General features: G+C 35.1%; 2 protein-coding genes across 2 annotated transcripts; one reads left to right on the plus strand and one right to left on the minus strand.

Annotated features, from left to right (window-relative positions):
- Positions 1–1,570: 1,570 nt before the first annotated feature.
- On the minus strand, positions 1,571–3,763 carry LOC128173286 (uncharacterized). The gene is made up of 2 exons (XM_052839000.1): positions 3,109–3,763; positions 1,571–2,983 (listed from the first exon to the last, which is right to left on the minus strand). The coding sequence occupies exons 1-2, from the start codon at positions 3,470–3,472 to the stop codon at positions 1,908–1,910; spliced, it is 1,440 nt and encodes a 479-aa protein (XP_052694960.1). The 5' UTR covers positions 3,473–3,763; the 3' UTR covers positions 1,571–1,907.
- Positions 3,764–15,386: 11,623 nt separating this feature from the next.
- On the plus strand, positions 15,387–16,398 carry LOC128173329 (uncharacterized). Its single transcript, XM_052839029.1, has 2 exons — positions 15,387–15,694; positions 15,797–16,398. The coding sequence occupies exons 1-2, from the start codon at positions 15,495–15,497 to the stop codon at positions 16,029–16,031; spliced, it is 435 nt and encodes a 144-aa protein (XP_052694989.1). The 5' UTR covers positions 15,387–15,494; the 3' UTR covers positions 16,032–16,398.
- Positions 16,399–17,476: the final 1,078 nt, after the last annotated feature.

Here is a 17,476-nt window from a genome sequence, read left to right on the forward strand (position 1 = left end):
AATAGCCATGCTGCAACATGTGCACCTCCATAATCAAAATTGTTTAAATGAATCTGTAAATAAACAAACACAGGAACTTGATGATCAAAGAAGATATCCACTTAGATTAAGGAAAAACACAGATTTTTATGGGGTGGCTATATAATTTCTTATCACTTGATATACCAAAGCCATTTAAATTTTCACTTCAGATTTCAAGGTAACTTATACTTATTAAGTTTTTGAATGACTAAAACTATTTTCATACCTATTTTTGAAAAAACGAAGGAGTGAGGATGTTACTTAAATTTATTATTAACTATTGCCTTAAATAAGATAATGCAACCCTTCACATACTGAGCAAAATATTTTTTCTTTATTTTCAGTTGTCATTGTTGTGTTCATCACTTGCTTGGGTTTCATTTTTATATAATTTGCATATCCATTGTTCTTTCCCACTGCAAGTCCGTACGGAGGAACTGCAATTATTTTTCGATAATCGCAATTGCTCTGTCTGTATATTATGACGTCATAAAGGTGTGACGTCATATTCTCTTCCATGATTTAAACCACTATACGATACATCGTGTGTTTTGTTAGACTTCATAAAATTGATGTATTTAATTAAAACATGTTTTATCATAACATGTATTTCGTTTATATTGTTATTTTGTTTGGGTTTTTTCTTAACCGATGTTTGAAATCATCAAGATCAACGGAGTTAACTGGTATTGGATATTTGCTTAGAGTTATCATTCTTTGCAAGTACGTTCTAATGACATAATGAAGTCCTATGCGAGTCTTTGGGACAAATATATAATATTAGCCTTTACTTCATACATATTTGTAGTAAGATATGGCGTAATATTTCAAGGGTGTATTTTTCCAAATCTTTAAATTATAGATATATACAATAAGTATCTGACTATGTAGATCCTTCTGTAAATCCTTGGTATATATATAAAAATCGATAGAGTTTTCTGAATAGATGAAGTCACAAGTAAGATAGAACTGAGTGACTTAGTCTGTTGTGAGCCTTTGGTATAACTATATAGAGTAAGCCTAGGGTAAGCCTTTCGAGAGGGTGGAGTCTCTTGTATGCCTTTGGTATAAATATATAGAGTTAGCCTTCTGAGTGGATGGAGACTATTGTGAGCCTTTGGTTTAAATATATATAGAGAAATCCTTTCATCTTATTAGCATAATTGGTAAGAATATATAGTAAATTAGGCCGATTTTACTATATAACTATAAAGTGTGTTGTAGAGCATCATATATACCACTACTAGCTTCAGTCACAACATCCACCTGCACATTTTCTGGTTTCAAAAAAAAAGCTTTGCACATTTATAAAATTCTTAGATAGTAATTATTTATTAGTTCTATATTTGACAATAAATAACTAAATATACTTTTATGTCCCAATTCAAATATAACAGAACTTCAATTGCTTTTTAAATATTATATATAGTCTACTAACTGATAGAAATTTTACAAAAATAAATAAATGGCTGACTTCTGCAACGAACAAACACATATATGAATAAGGAAAAATTATACATCATTTAATACTAAAACCTGTAACTACTGTGGAATCATTAGAATTCGTGGTGGCTCAATTTTCGAGGATTTCGTGGGTACCCCTTCCCCACGAATTTACATCCTCAACGAATAAAGACACTGAATTTGTACTTTTTTAAATAAACAAATCTCTATATGTACGCATAAAGTAGAAGTACTAGTAAAGGCATTTTTAATTTTCATGTTCATATTTCAATGCAAAGAACGCAGAGTACTCTTAAAGATAACGTTTGTATTTTACAGCAAAAAATATTAGAACGCAGTGTGAAGAAGAAAAGGTTTATTTATAACATTTAATATTTCAGTTCAATGTTAATTACTACTCAGTAGAATAATAGATCAACTAATTACAGTCCCACTTTTTGGAAGCCGCTCTTTATCAGCTCTGGGCGTTTTGACATGTTATAATGGGTGTTAATTACCCAGTTAGCATGTAGAGGCTTCAGTGTCGATGTTTTTAGATCGATATTGGCACTCCCTGGACCGTCACGGTCAAGCGATTCAAAAACTTGGGTTGAATACCATTCGTGAAATTCTGCTTTTAACTTTTCCTTGTAATCGTAGTTTACGGCCACATCCAACGGCTGGAGCTTGTCAGTGCACGCGCCTGGGACATACAGGGGCTGAATGTTGTGGCTCTTTAATTTTTCAATTAAAGAATTCGTGCGATGAGCAGCAAAAATGTCGAAAATAGCAATGGCCTTCTGGTTGATTCGATCTAACGGAAGTTCCTCTCTAATCTCGTTAACATAGGGCACGATCACTTTATCCACATATCGAAGCATCGAACTTTCGTTGCTCCAGTGAGTTTCGGTGAACGTGATATCCCAATCAGAAGGAAACTCTACACTTTGAGGTAGACAGCGCTCTGTTTTTCCTGCATATATTAGTTGCGGGGGAAGTAAAGTTCCCGATTTCGTTATTCCTAAAAGAAGTGTTATCTGTCGTTTATCATCAATTCCGGCGACTGTAACCTGCTTTGATCCTTTTTCCTCCATTGTCCACTCACCCCCGGGAACGAGCTGGCATCCAGTTTGATCCCAGTTGATTATAAGAGAATCCGGGACAGAATACTCACTCACCACATTATTGACTTTTTTCACAAATTTACATTTGATGTCGTCAAAATCACTTGGTAAAGTTTTAACAGCTTTTGTCCCTTTCCGTTTTACAAAACCCATACGGCGCATAATCGACCTAGCAAGATGCTTAGTAATTTCGATGTGGCCCCCAAACCGGGCTAATTTTTTTCTGTCGAACTTGGTCACAATAGCCTCCGCCCCTGCCATAACGATTCTCAAATTGATAACACCCCCGTTGAGCCGTACTTGGCGGATCCAGTTTTGTACCTCGCTATCCAAGGAACCAAGCATTAAAGTGTTTCCTCGAGGGGATCTGGGAAGAGCAGCGAGATGTGAATCCCCTTTAAAATTAATGCATCATATTTATTGCGTATTTATATTCATTTATTATGGAAAAAAATGCCGCAATGCTTAATGTAATTTAATATTTACGTTATATAAAAGTTATATAAATACTATGACATACCAGATGCTTTTCTTGCTCTTAGATACCGGTCTCGGATGCTTCTTACTGTTGATTCTGACACTTTAATACTAGAATTGGTCATAAAGCGCCTTGTTGCCCTTGCAACACCGTCTTCAACAGCGAGTCTGCCAATTTTAGCCCTTTGTTCTTCGTCCAGGTTGTTATATTCACCCCGCTTTCTTTTCCTAGGTGTCGAGAGAAGACTATCGGTAGTACTTGTAACAATAGTTTCAACTGCATCATTTGCAGCTTGGAATGCTGCCGCTTCCCGAGGTTCTGTACAGTCCCCGGGGTCGGGCAGACCAGGAACTGTTGGTGCTGTTGTTTTGAGTTTACCTGTAGTCAACCACTGTCTCAACGACATCTTCGAGAAAAATGACCAGACCAAGAAAAAAATCACACTTTAAATAGATTATTTTGCCTTCTGGCGAATTTATTGCTGAGTTTTACTCAATACTTAATACCTAGTATCGGTATAAACAGCATGTACCTATACTATCGCAAAGAAAGATAACTCGTGTCAGCAAACAAACTTTCCAGAGTTATCTTTCTTAATAAAAATGAAAACGAAGAGATCCACGAAATTACGTCCCCACGAACGGACAAAAAATACACAATCCACGAAAATTGGCCCCCACGAATTTTAATGATTCCACAGTATCAACCCAGGTGGTACAGAAATGTCCCCAGATGGACCACTGACTTCTCTGACAGTGCGCTCTTCTTGTCGGCTCCAACTTCTATTCCATATATTGATAATGGACATATAGACAATATCAAATATTCACACTCAAATCACAACCTCCCTATTCCATCTTTAGTCCACCCAGACTCTGAGAGGGAAATGTTTGCGTTTTTTATTTCAGTTTTCTGCAAGTATTCAGAATCGTAACTAAGAAGACTACGTTTAGTTTTACCAGGGATTATGAAGTGGGGCGGGACTGTATTACCCTTTGCATTTGCGCGGACGATTACAGTGACAAGTTGTCGCTGAGTGGAACATTTGGCATGAACTGTTTTTGCCCCCTTTCTCTGCAACAACTTTTCCTGGCTTATGAGCTTTGTGAGCCCTGTCTCGTCCATGTTCCAAATGGGCTCTGGCTGTAAATTGTTTTCGTTCTGCAAGAAAAAAAATTACCGACCCTCTCCTTTGTCATAGAAACATGCCTTTTTGAAGCAGTTGCTTCTGGGGACCTCAAAGAAAAGCTAGTGTGTCTTTTTTTTTAGACGTCTCCACCACATTTCAGATGGACTTTTGTTTTTGAACGGCACATTTATGGCTTTCGCCATAGCACTTACGGCACGCATAAAGTTGTATTTACTGTAACCTATACCTAGAGCTGCCCTCTCTTTCGCCGTTTCTATCAACTCTTGTTCATCTTTAGTAGATAATTTGGGTTTTGAGACCCAAACCCCATCCTCTTTGTCAATGTAGAGGAGGGGACAGAGTATTTTTCCGCGGCTTTGCGGAAATAGGAATAACCAGACTTGACTTCAGTTATCGCCTTGCGCATATTTTCAGGGTCCCAAGCTCCATATACTCTCTTTTTTTTCGTCGGACACCTTAGCATCTGTAAAGTTTCAAAATTTTCATTTTTGTTATTTTTTTGGTAGCGTATTTTGTATATTTATTATATTTTAAACTAACAGGGCAATATTTCTGTATTTATTGTTTTAATTGTGTTTTCTCGTATCAGCATTTGTAACGCGTTTTTTTTTAAGTTAAAAAGGGTTTTATTTAATGTACAAGTAATTTTATATCATTCTGTTATTTATTTATTTTTTTTTTGCGACTTGAAGCTCGTTTTATGAATCGTAATTTTATATAAAACAACACATTCATATTTAACGTTTATTAATTTATTTGCATTTTATTTCATTTATGTATCAATTGCACACAAGCATTAATGATGTAGAAATTAAAATCACCATTATTTTTAATTCATATTTGTCTAAAACTTGTCTGAATTGAACTATTATGCCATCTGCAGTGAAAAACCGGATGTTGCACTTCTGGAGAGGACCACATTTTTAGCAGCTCCCTTTGGTTTTACGTAACATTTATCACGAATAAGACTTTCTTCAAATAGCCTAGGAACATGAAGCGCATCTTTTCGGCTCAGATAGGCTCGTTTATCTTTTGGGTTAAAAGGCTCGTTTCTGGCATAGTACACTTCACCAACCCTAAGTAGTGTACCTCCTCACTGGTGCATGCCCACTGCATCGACACCAAAAACAGCAACTTTCTTCATATCTGACTTTTGTCTGAAATGACAATATTTTGCGATAGGTGAGCGCGTTTAATTAATTGTCAGTATTAGTTGTTTTAATTTTAAAACGAAATACTGAATTCAAATATGTTTTGGAATTATGTTCAGAAAGTATATTTTCATAACTATAATAGACACTTTCAAAATATTGGAACATGTACAAATCTCTCTCTTCCTCTCTCTCTAAAATATTTTTTTTATTATTATTTAATATTATTTATACATTTTTAATAGTGAGTTTGAAAAATTTTTCAAAAAAATTGCCCAATTAGTTTCAAATTGTTAACAAATTTTGTATTTTTTTAGTTTGTGTTCTTGAGTCGGACAGACCATCCGACTCAATATCAATATAACTCTAATAACTAAATGACAACTTAAGCAGTATCTGTTGAAAGTTTATTCATACGATAAATAATGCTAGCGTAGATGCTGAACAAAGTTGGCGTCCGACTCACGATCGCGTCCGACTCACGATCAGTTTACCCTAACTGAAAAAGTTATTATTTTTTGTCACTTATAAGGCTTTTTATTACTTCTTAATTTACACATCAATTTTAATATAAAACATTATCATAGTGAAGCTGAAGTAAATATACATTACTGACAGGCTATTCCCAGGGTATAAAAGTGACATCTGTAGGGGGGCCACCACCAGTCATGCCTGCCTCCTTCTTTCTTTGTTATCCTGTAGCCGCTTCCTAGTCTCTTCAACAGTCCGCGAGCAGAGAGAGACAGCATTTACTCTTCAATTGAGATAAAATATAAATAAACACATGTATATATAAGGAAATGACTGTCACTTAAGTATAAGAACCATTATTATATTATAATTACTCCATACCAATTCAATAAAACAAATACAGTGAGACAGTCATTTCATGCATATCTTTTACAAATTTATGTTATGGTATGTGATTTTAATGATATGCTGTGAGATTAGTCATAAAATCAAAAAATTTTATCTGAAAAACTAAAGAATAATGAAAATATACAAGGCTTTAAAGCTAACTTCATGGAAAAAGAAGTAAAAACTATACAACATGCCAACGACAAGACATTAACTCTACAGAATATTGAATCACTTAAGCATGCTTTAGAAACAATAAAAAGTTCTGTATTCATGCAGGATCTAAGGTTAACATAAGTAAATCCTTTAAAAAAATGCTTACAGAAATTGGTGATTGGCCTGATAAAGAGTGAATAAAAGGTATATGTGCTGAATGGGGACTGAGGAATTTCTAGTTACAGAGTTCTGAAGACATGCATCTCTTGGCTACAATGAATTGTATAAGAAAAACTGTCCCCTCCCACCAAGGGCATCAATAGGTATTAAGTTGTATGTCATTTAAGTGATATAGTTATCGGGAGTACACGGTGCATAACAACTTTTAAGAACAGAAAATACCGCCTTCAGCAAGGACTATAATTTCTTAAAATTAGAGAAGTAGACTCATGAACAACGGGAGACTCACACAGTGCACTTCTTATTAGGCCACCGACCGGCTTGTGAATTTTTCTTTGGTCATTGTTCTCAATTATACAAGAAAGGGATAATAACAATGTAGGTTTCAGGTAATATGATATTTTTTAAAAGAGAGGTGCTTTGAGGATAAACCCCCTAAAAGTAATTTGATAAACATTTTTTCCCAAACGTCATTTCAATGTAACAGTTGTAACTTATAATGATGTTAGGAACATTTAACTGAGCACACATATTTTTTGTCCCCCGCCGCAACGCGGAGCGGGGCATAACAATGCCGGGCGTCCGTGTTTCCGTCCGTCACACTGTTTTGTAAGCGCTCTCATGCCTACAAATTTTGACGGCTTTTCATTAAATTTATACCAAATGTTTATACCACTATTACCTTGGTCAAGTTTGAAAATCAGCATTGGTCAATACTTTTCGTTGGAGTTAAGGGACTTTGACCACAATAATGACTCCGTTTTATCCAAAAATTGACCTTGTATGCGCTCTCATGCCTACAAATTTTGACGGATTTTCATTACTGCAACTTTTCATGTCAAGCCGGTTGGTTTTCCGTATCTTATATCGTATGTAATTTTTTTTTAAACTTTAGAATTTCTTGAAAATGCTTCTTATACCAATTTTTTGAGTTGAAGTGGCAAAATCATTACACTGGCGGCCATATTTAATCACTGTGTTAAATCTTAACGAAGGTACTGGGGGTGGATTAAAGTTAACACATGGTTAAACCCTAACACACTTTTGAAAAACGTTTAACCATGTGGTTAACTTTCACACCGAGTTTAACACAAAGTTAACACGGTGTTAGACTTAACCACTTTTCGAAAAACCGGGCCCTGAAGGTCATGTGAAGGTCCTGGAATTTCAGACTTGTTGGATGTCATGTTAGATGCCTTAATGGTTTGTTCACCTGAAGGGCCAGGTATATCAAGATCTGATACAAAACCACATTAAAATGCTGCTTGGACGCGAAGAGCAACATTTCAAAGATTTGTCGATCATTGCTGCTTTTCCCTGAATACTGCTATCATCTTCTGATGAATCCGATTCTTGTGGAAAAGAAATTGGTTTCAAGTGTCTTTGATTACGACTTTTCCTGTTTTCATTTCTCTAGTTTTTTGGACTGATTTTTATTTTTTTGGTTTTGTAAACAAATAATACCTGAAATTTTTCTTGTTTTTTTTTAAAAACAATTCTCCGATAGTTACATTGTCATCTTAAGGTTGAGATCTGAAGTCAGCCACGTCAAATTCTAGCTCCTCTTCTCGGTCCTTTGATGATAATCATTCCAGTCATTGAAAATTTTGAAAACAAACTTTTACTTACTGTATCTGATGTTTGCTTTTCCTCAACCTCAGCTGCTCTGCATGATTCCAAAGCCACATCTGTGATAGCCTTTCCTACTTTTGCTGCATGTTTTCGTATGAATGGTTCTGAGGGTGGAGGAATGTTGCATTGCCCCAGAAAATTCACAAGATGTGTTGGGCCCATGCCTACATGAATCATTCCTGTATAAGTGTACAAAAAATTATTTTAAATTTGAAATCAATTTAAGAGCTGTTTGTGCATTATCATGATTAAAAATGCACATATGTATTACATATATATATTTTTTCTATCTTGTTTATGATTTTCCACATGCATGTTTACATGAATACATGTATGTACAGCATCATGATTCGTCTGATCTGACCGATCATCATTGTACAGTTAATCAATGGCCTTGGCCTTAATCATCATTAGTATTACTACTTGCGTGGTAAGTTGGTTTGTGTTAAAACATAATTATCTAAATACCTAATATACATATTCCATATATCGGTATATATTTTTCGTCAAAAGCTGGGTTTTTTTAAAAACCTATACTCGTACTGTACATGTACAGCTGAATGTGAACATACGTAATGACTGGGTAACGTGTTCTACAGTAGACGTGTTCACTTGTCAATCTGTCTCTGATTTTACTGTTATGTGTCGTTTTTAAATTAAATCAACTCAATTTTATCAATTCAATACTTAGTCTGATAAATACATGTACAGACCATACCGCTTCCAAATAAAAGCAACATAGGCCTAGGTTGTACATATTTATCGTGTTCATAGACTTTAACTTATTTACTGAGTTAACTTATAGTACGGAAAGGGCGAATTTGGACGAAAAACAATTTCATGACAATCCTTTCCGAACCCATCTTCACTAGCCAAGTGTTTTCCGTCCACTCTGCTCCTTGTGAGGAGTGGTGCAGATCAGAAACCCTTGATTTGGAAAGATGCTCCAAACCTTATGCATACACATTTGTAATTCATTATTGGGATTTTCAAAAAAGACGACACAATGCAACTAGGCCTGCAGAATAAATAATGTTTTACGTCACAACCGCAAGCACAATTTTGATTGGTCAATATAAAAGAGGCGTCAAGTGCACTCGTCTCTACACCAAAATGTTACATACATGTACAGGTAAATTGGTATTTCAACGATGAATACGATCGTATATAATTAAATGCAGTAAGGCTCTAACTGACTTGTTTTAGCGCACATAATGCATGATTTTATAAATAATACATATCAATAATATTTTACCCAATGTTTCTGGGGAGGGGCTCAATGATCTGGCACCACATCTTTAAGAATTAAAAAACAATTTCAAATTGACTAAAATATTTCCCAGGGCAGCTTTGGTGTTTATGTCGAAGGCTCCAGTAGGTCCCCTCTTCCCTGTCTCGACGGGTATACGGCGCTGCAGTTGGTGCACTGTACGTGAAGTACGGAGCCTAGGCCATATCTTCTTTCACGCACAGTGTCTTTTAAATGAAGGGGGGTGCATAAATAACAAAACAGCTGTTTTGAAAGATACCCCAGCTTCACAATGCGCCGTCCTTCTCTCCACTCCGTCTTGGTTTCCACGCATATACAACGTTACATCTTCCTCATCAGCAGGTTCAGACGGCAATGTTTAAAAATAATTATGGTCATTAAAAGTTACCGGTATTTGCTTTTGCTTTCGAAAATGTGTACCTCGATTTGAATTTCTTGACTGCACCCCCTAAAACCTCCCGTGGTAGTCTCGTAGACGCAGCATCTCATTTACATGTAGCCTATACTTATCGTCTGCACTTGTTTACAAACAGCGTCGTTAAAAACGCATGAAAATTTGCATCTCGTAAACGTTTGACTTACGCGAGGATTTCCGAAGTGATTGTTTTCGGATACTGTTTTGTACTACCTTATTGTTACTTTGAAAATAGTCAGATTTTAAACGGTAGGAAACACTTGAAACATTTTTTTGTAGTGGTACATGTATGTATTCCTACGCAAGAGTTTACTATGGTATCGTTCAACCAGACGATCGGTGGGTTCCGTAAATCTTGGACAAGCAGAGAATTTCCCTTACTTGTCGGAGATTAACGGACACGGCCAAGCGTCTGGTTGAACGAAGCTAGAGTTCAATATTGCTTAGATCCATACAATTTTCCAGAAATATTTCGATTACATACAGTGCTGCTATCCTGAAAGTTGACAAGGATAGGATAGGATGCACGATACAGGATAGAAATATAAAAATTAAGTTCTATCCTATCCTGCATCCTGTAGCCAATCAGATTCGAGTATAAATTTCAGAGTTATTTTGCGAAACGAAAATTGGCTAAACAATGTATTTTCAACGTCAATTTAAAACGTTTAACAAGTTAAACCATTTAAGAATAATTATTATATCAAGAACGTGGTGCATAACATTAATGCGCGCTAAAATGTCGGCGCTACATCTTTGTCAATGCGTACGCAAGTACGGAGTTACTGCGAAAATTCGTTGCAACATTTGACAACGTCAGAAATATATTTCTGTATTTACTTCATTTAAAGTTTGCAAATTAATAAAAGCTTGAATTTATAAATGACTAATTTGGCATTTTAAAAGATAAACATGTAATATTACAAGAATCAGACATTGATGCACGTTTAATATAATTTCTTCGAAGCCCAGTAACAGTATTTTTGTCCGATATTAACCTGAACATATCGAATTAATAAATGTTAGCTAGCTATAAATGCTTAAGAATTTATACTTTAAAAATACCGCCGAGTGGTTTAAACTATAAACGATATAAACTTCCTAAAGGAATTACTTATTTTCAGATCGTGTTTACATTTATCGCCGAACGAATCGCTCGAATAATGAGAATGACGCTCAGTTGTATGTGATAAGAAAATAATTTGAAAAAAAATATGTGACTAAACAGTTCCTCAATCAGTGCATCGAAGTTATTTATCTGTTTTTTATGCATAAATATAATTAAATCAAAAATCTAATCGCTTACCTGTTTGTTTACGTTATTGTGTCCATTCCGCGTACGATTTAATTTTACCGTAGCAGAGGTAAGTAAGTTATCCCGCTCGATGAATATTCGGTTTTAAGATTTAATTATTCATTTTGAGTACTACATTAATTAATAAAATCATTTTATCTTTAAATTTCGTTTCATTTAACTTGCATTCCTATATTTTGAAAGTATGGGATAGGATAGGATAGGATAGAGCTTATTTGCAGGATAGGATGCAGGATACAGGATATAGGATAGGATAGGATAGTTTTGTCAACTTTCACGATAGCAGCACTGTATACATACGTTGTTGGAATTATAAGTATCTTGAAATATTACATGACATGATTCCTATGGGGTTTTCTCGAAATTCTGTTCGGAAGAGTCCGAGTATTTATATTATTAAATATGTGTGTAAATCAAATAAATATATGAAACCACTTGCCATGCATTTATCGTTGATTCTTAAACAGGTCTAGGCAACCTCCGTTTTTGGAGGATAGCTCAATTTCAAGATGGCTGCTGATTTTTACCATATATGGAAAGTCACTTTGCATTGTGGGTGAAATTATCCTCCATTTTTGGAGGATAGCATGGGTATATTTCAAAGGCTTCGTGCATATCTTTAATGAGAAAATGCAAGCACCAGACCATATGGGAATTAAAGTTAAGGGAATAAACTAATGATTGTATGCGGCAATTTGAAATTCTATGTATAGTATTTTCACAATATGCTTTGAAAGTGTGTACTTCCTGTGTTCAGTTTTACAAATGACATATACTATTTACATGTTTCATTTAATAAAAATCACAAAATAGTGATGTTTATTACTCATTAAAACATTAATGAGTTCATTTACGTTTAGAGACACATAAGAGATATCTTGATCTGCTATATTGTACATGTACAAAGTAAATGTTTGCATATACCTTAGGAACTTTGTAGCTCTTATTCTAATTAATTCACATGTTATTAAGTATCATTTAAATTTAATCCCTTCACACAAAAAGACATTGTTAAATTTTATTAATCAAAATGATACCAGTTATAGATATCAATTATCCAGAATATTGAAAAAAAATGTGAGAGTCTTCACATAAGATATTTTTCTTTAAAATCAGCCCTGCAATTATTTAACTTAAATATTTATTAAATATTATCAATAATTATAATTATTAATAGCTAAATAAGGTGATATTTTTATAGTATAATAATTATATTTTATTCATAGTTAACTCCCTTTGTAAAAACAGAGTTAATTGCCCTTCATCTGAAAAGATCCACCAGGGGGCGCATACATCTATCCTCCAAAAACGGAGGATAAAATCTATCCTCCAAAAACGGAGGTTGCCTAGACCTGTTAAATAATAATTGATAAAATGAACTCCCGTCAGTACTTCAGTACTTTGATTGATCTTGCAATGGGTCGCAGAAAAATTAAAACTTCAGCTTTGTCCTTTCCAAAATCGTTGTGAGTAGCTTTTAGTCATCGTTCCCATGCTTGCTCCCGGCAGTGTTGGTGTTACTGGTCTCCTTATCAGTTCCTGTACTGTGGGACACATTACGGCTAGCAGTCTCACTTGGGGTGGCAATTAGGAATTGCACTCGAGGGTGAATGGTTGAAGTAGTACTGGGAACCACTGAGATTGATTGACTGACGACCTTCTCACTGCTACTGTCAGTGCTGGGAACCATAGAGACCGGGGGAGTGACTACCTTCTCACTGCTACTGTTGAAAAATGTCGTGTTGAAAATCTATGAAATTAGTCTTCTAGTGGTCTCCCATAATGGGCAGCAAGTTTTCCATTATCCTTCTGCAAAAATGTATTAACAATTGGCATCATTTCAGATCTGGACCATCCATAACTTCATCTAATGCATGCATATGTTGAACATGACTGTCTGCAACTATTCCATCTCTGGAAGGAGTATGATCTGGACCATCTCTAACTTCATCTGATGCATGCACATGTTGAACATGACTGTCTGCAACTATTCCATCTATGGAAGGAGTATAATCTGGAGTATGATCTGGTATGATCTTCTAAGGAATATATAGCAAATCAATTTTTGTACAGGACGACACTAATTCAATTTTGCACCAAATAAGGCTTCTTAACAGCCTTTTCCACGGAAATATGGATAACAGAAATTTTAAACCATGATGTTTTTGTCATTTTAGTAGAAAAGAACATTTTTGTAAAAAAAATTCAACATGAAAAATGCAGCTCATATTGTTTTAAATTTGCCTACGCTAATTTGTCACAGGCGTAATGTATGTCACTGGATAAGGATAATTTATTAGACTATATTACTAAAGTTTAACACGTGTGTGGTGTATTTTCCTAGTAATGGAGCAAATGTACAACCATGTAAATGCAACCATCCCCCATGGATACAAACAGAGCGTGCATGAGGATAGGAATAAACGAAATATTTTAGTTCAGATTGTTTTTTAACAAGATAATATTTGGTCTTTAAAAAACATGTTTATTATTAAATAATGCATATCCACGCACAATATTTTCATTTCGCGAGGGGATGCTCCGCTTTGCGGTGCCCTTGTATTTATCATCAATTGACGTGTTACTCTCAGTGCATGGCAACAGTACAGAAAATGTGTCGCCACGGGCTCTTGAGACAGCAGGTAAAAGGCAATCCGTTTTGATCAGCATATCTATTTATGAACAATACAACAGCTTCTCACCTCAGCACAATGAACCTCAATTTCTAAATAAAAATATTTATCATTTGAGTAAATATATCTTTGAATAAATATTTTATTTTTTTGAAATACGCTACAAGTACCTTTAGTGGCTCGACATCGGGACCGGTGTATGATAAAAATTACCCCCTCCTCAACCAGAAAAAAGACAGAGATTAATGTAGAGGACTCCATACTTACTACACCTCGGTAAATTATATATAAAAGGATATACTCATGCTTTCACTTTCGTATATTCCCGTTTTGGGAAAGATAGATTTACCCAACGACAAATCGCTTGAGAGTACTGGAGAATGACTTACAATAAGTTTGCTGGTTTAATAATTCACTAAATTTCGAGAAGGGCTTTGTGGTATTTTGTTAGTTTTGTTTCTCTGTCTGAGAGAATTTTGAAAAACTGATATGGAACCGCCTTATATCGATCTCTACAATATTGTTGACATATTCGCGCGTAAATCTTGTTGGACAGCGGGTATTTGTCCACATGTAGACAGGTTATAGGGCGTTCCACTCTTATAAATCACTGATACTGGCTTGTTGACTCACAAAAAGGGCAAATACAAAAGCTGAAAAATGTGACTGCTTGGGGTTTGTTGGTGTTTCTTTTCTTTAATCGTCTTAATTGAATTTGTTTCATCTCCCATATCCCTGAATCCTACTAGTAAGAGATTGTCACGTGATCTCACAATGTCAATGCTTTGTTGAATTGACATGTCATCAAGAATTACGCCTTTTCAGCCCTCCTGTGGTATTTGTAGTGTGTCTGCCTCTACATACACCAGTTAAAAACTAAAATCCTGAGTTTTGGTCGATGAAACTCTTGAACAAAATAAGCAGCTGTTGAAAAGGTAGAATGACCATACCTGAATTTGCCTTGAGGTGTTCTTGTGTACAGGTTAAGACAAGATAATGCATCCTTCCTATTGACGATTCGTTAGATATTACGTGTAATATTTGTTTGGTCAGTGAGAAATTTATGTTTTGTTTCTGTAATTCACATGTAGTTAATACTCTTTATTGTTTGTAGCTGCATCAACATATTGGAATGTACTTATTTGACCAATTTAATATAAACATAAATATTAGAATGTATGCATAGAATTTTGTTAGTTTAAATTCAGTGTTTAGGTTCAGTTCTGTTTGTTGCAGGTGTACATGTAGTAATATAGTTGGCACACTTTTCTTTGGTTTCGTTTCTTTAGAGGAATTAAAGAGTAAGAAAAGTGAAACTACACAATCATTTCCTAGATTACGAAAGAAGTGGGTCCACTGAATCAAGATTATTAGTTTGCAAGAATTATTGGCACGACTATTTACCTAGCAACGCAAGATGATGTGTGCAGGGAACAAAATAGTGTGCACAACACTGAATATGTTACCGAATCAATGTTCAAAAAATTCATGGTTGATCAAAATTCGGCTGTGATGGCCATGAAGAAATCCTTTGACGCAATGAATAACTTGATTTAGGTGCAAGCAGAATCGGCAGATGACAGTGATTCTAAATTGGTTGGAAAACAAAATACAACAAGAAAGGCCGACAACGTTTCTAATAACGCGGCAAAAAGGTCAAGATAAGACATGGGCGGACATGACGTAGAAGTAAACAAAATTGGCGACTCGGATAAACATGAAGATTTCTTCGCTGTTTCCAACAACATTGTTAAGAAAAAAACTTCCGTATCAACACAGGACGAAAACTTGCCACCAACGACGACAGGAACAAGTTCTGGTTCAATTTTGTCCAGGAAAGCTGAGAACTCTCTCCTCTCTTCGTTTAGGTAGATCGTTTAATCATTTGGTTTATGCGAGTCAGTTAATATATATGTTAATAACAAACCATTCTTTTTTCTTTTATTACATTTTGCTTCTATATTTTACAGACAAAATAAAAAGAGAAAAATGGAGGCCTTAGAGAGGAGGTTTACGGACCCTCATATACATGTAAAAGCGTGCAAGGAGTTTGAAGTTCTGCAAACGTTGCAGAGGAGGATATCCTTGGACATGCAGCAATATGATATAATAGTAAATTATCTCACAGATAAATATGGGGATCTGGAACAACCTCAGAAGAAACGAGTAAAGCTCTCTACTTTACAAGTTTCCATTGGACTTTAAAACTTTAAAAAACTTGAGGTTATAACGGGAAATAACTCTTGCTAAGTTCAGACCAGTCGAAAACTATATATAGACTGTTCATGTGTTGTTGAGTAAAGAATCTTTTATAATAAAGGAAATAAATACCTTTCTATGTTGTTAATTGTCAAATATTGTACTGTTACATTTTTGTCCAACCTCTGTGTTTTAAAGAGACATTACAGCTCGATTTCCACATTTATGGAGAGTGTTTATTTAAACACTAATGGATTAAATGGTGAAAAATATATCGATGCTGAAAACTTGAAGCATGTAAGTTCCTTAATGATCTCTACACCTCGTATTGAAGATCAGCCGGAAGTTCCTTTCTTGTTTTTATAGGACCGTCAAAAACTATTACAAACAACAATTTGTTTACGGTTAAAACAGATTTATTTACTTTTAAAACCTATAATTTTCTGAAAAGTCATTCCTTCAACTTTGCGAGAAAGTTGTGGTAAAAAATTCTGTTTCATTATTTTTGCAGAAAATGAGCTGTAGTGTCTTTTTAAGACATATTTCTAAACGAAGTTATCTTTTACATATAATAACTTAAAGATAGTAAAAAACGTACCTTAATAGTATGAAATAAGAACCCTTACTTTTTTCAAGTCTCACTTTACACGCTCCTCTATGTGATAAGTATATCCTTTGGACCTCAGATGTCCTTTACCTCGATTATATATGTATGTGCCCACAGACGGTTTGACCTCGGACTGTGTTGAGTGTGTCTTGCCCTCAAATGTTTATGACCTTGTTTACCCTTGATCTTTTCTGTCCCTGGGTCGATTTCCTTATTCTGTGACCTTGTACCCAGTCGCGATATAGGTCAGGATCATCTGTAATTGATTTTGACCTTGACTTGATTTGGACCTGACCTGACCTGACGTTGATCTTGAACTTTTGGGGTGTGGTCCATATGACGTCACTGCCCCTATAGCCCACAGACTATACCCCTTACTGCTCGGTGGTAGCGAAACAACAATTAAACCAGCTTTAATAGTTAGTGATCATGCCACTATTTCAGATGAGTCGGTTAACCATATTTGACTTTTTTTTGCAATTTCACACCGAATACATTTTACAGTATACATATCCTTGTCCATACTTATAAAAAAAATAGACACATAAGTATACCATACTTCATTAAGTCTAGTGTTAATATAGTAGATGTAATTCTTTTTACATCATAAAACCATTTGATGTGTTAAACATTAATGTAGTGCACCTCTCTAAAGTTTAAAAAAAATATTAATAATTCAACTGTTAATAGTTATGTGTTTCACTTAAAACGTTTGAAGTTTGTAAAAGAGTTTTTAACTCTATTATCTCTCTCGCTCACCAAAATCGAGGGCCGAAGTGGGGGGAATAACAAAGTAGACGACACGGCTCGGATAATACAAACAAATTTATAGCATCCTCTATTG

This window comes from Crassostrea angulata, chromosome 2 (assembly GCF_025612915.1).
Source record: "Crassostrea angulata isolate pt1a10 chromosome 2, ASM2561291v2, whole genome shotgun sequence".
NCBI lineage: Eukaryota > Metazoa > Mollusca > Bivalvia > Ostreida > Ostreidae > Magallana > Magallana angulata.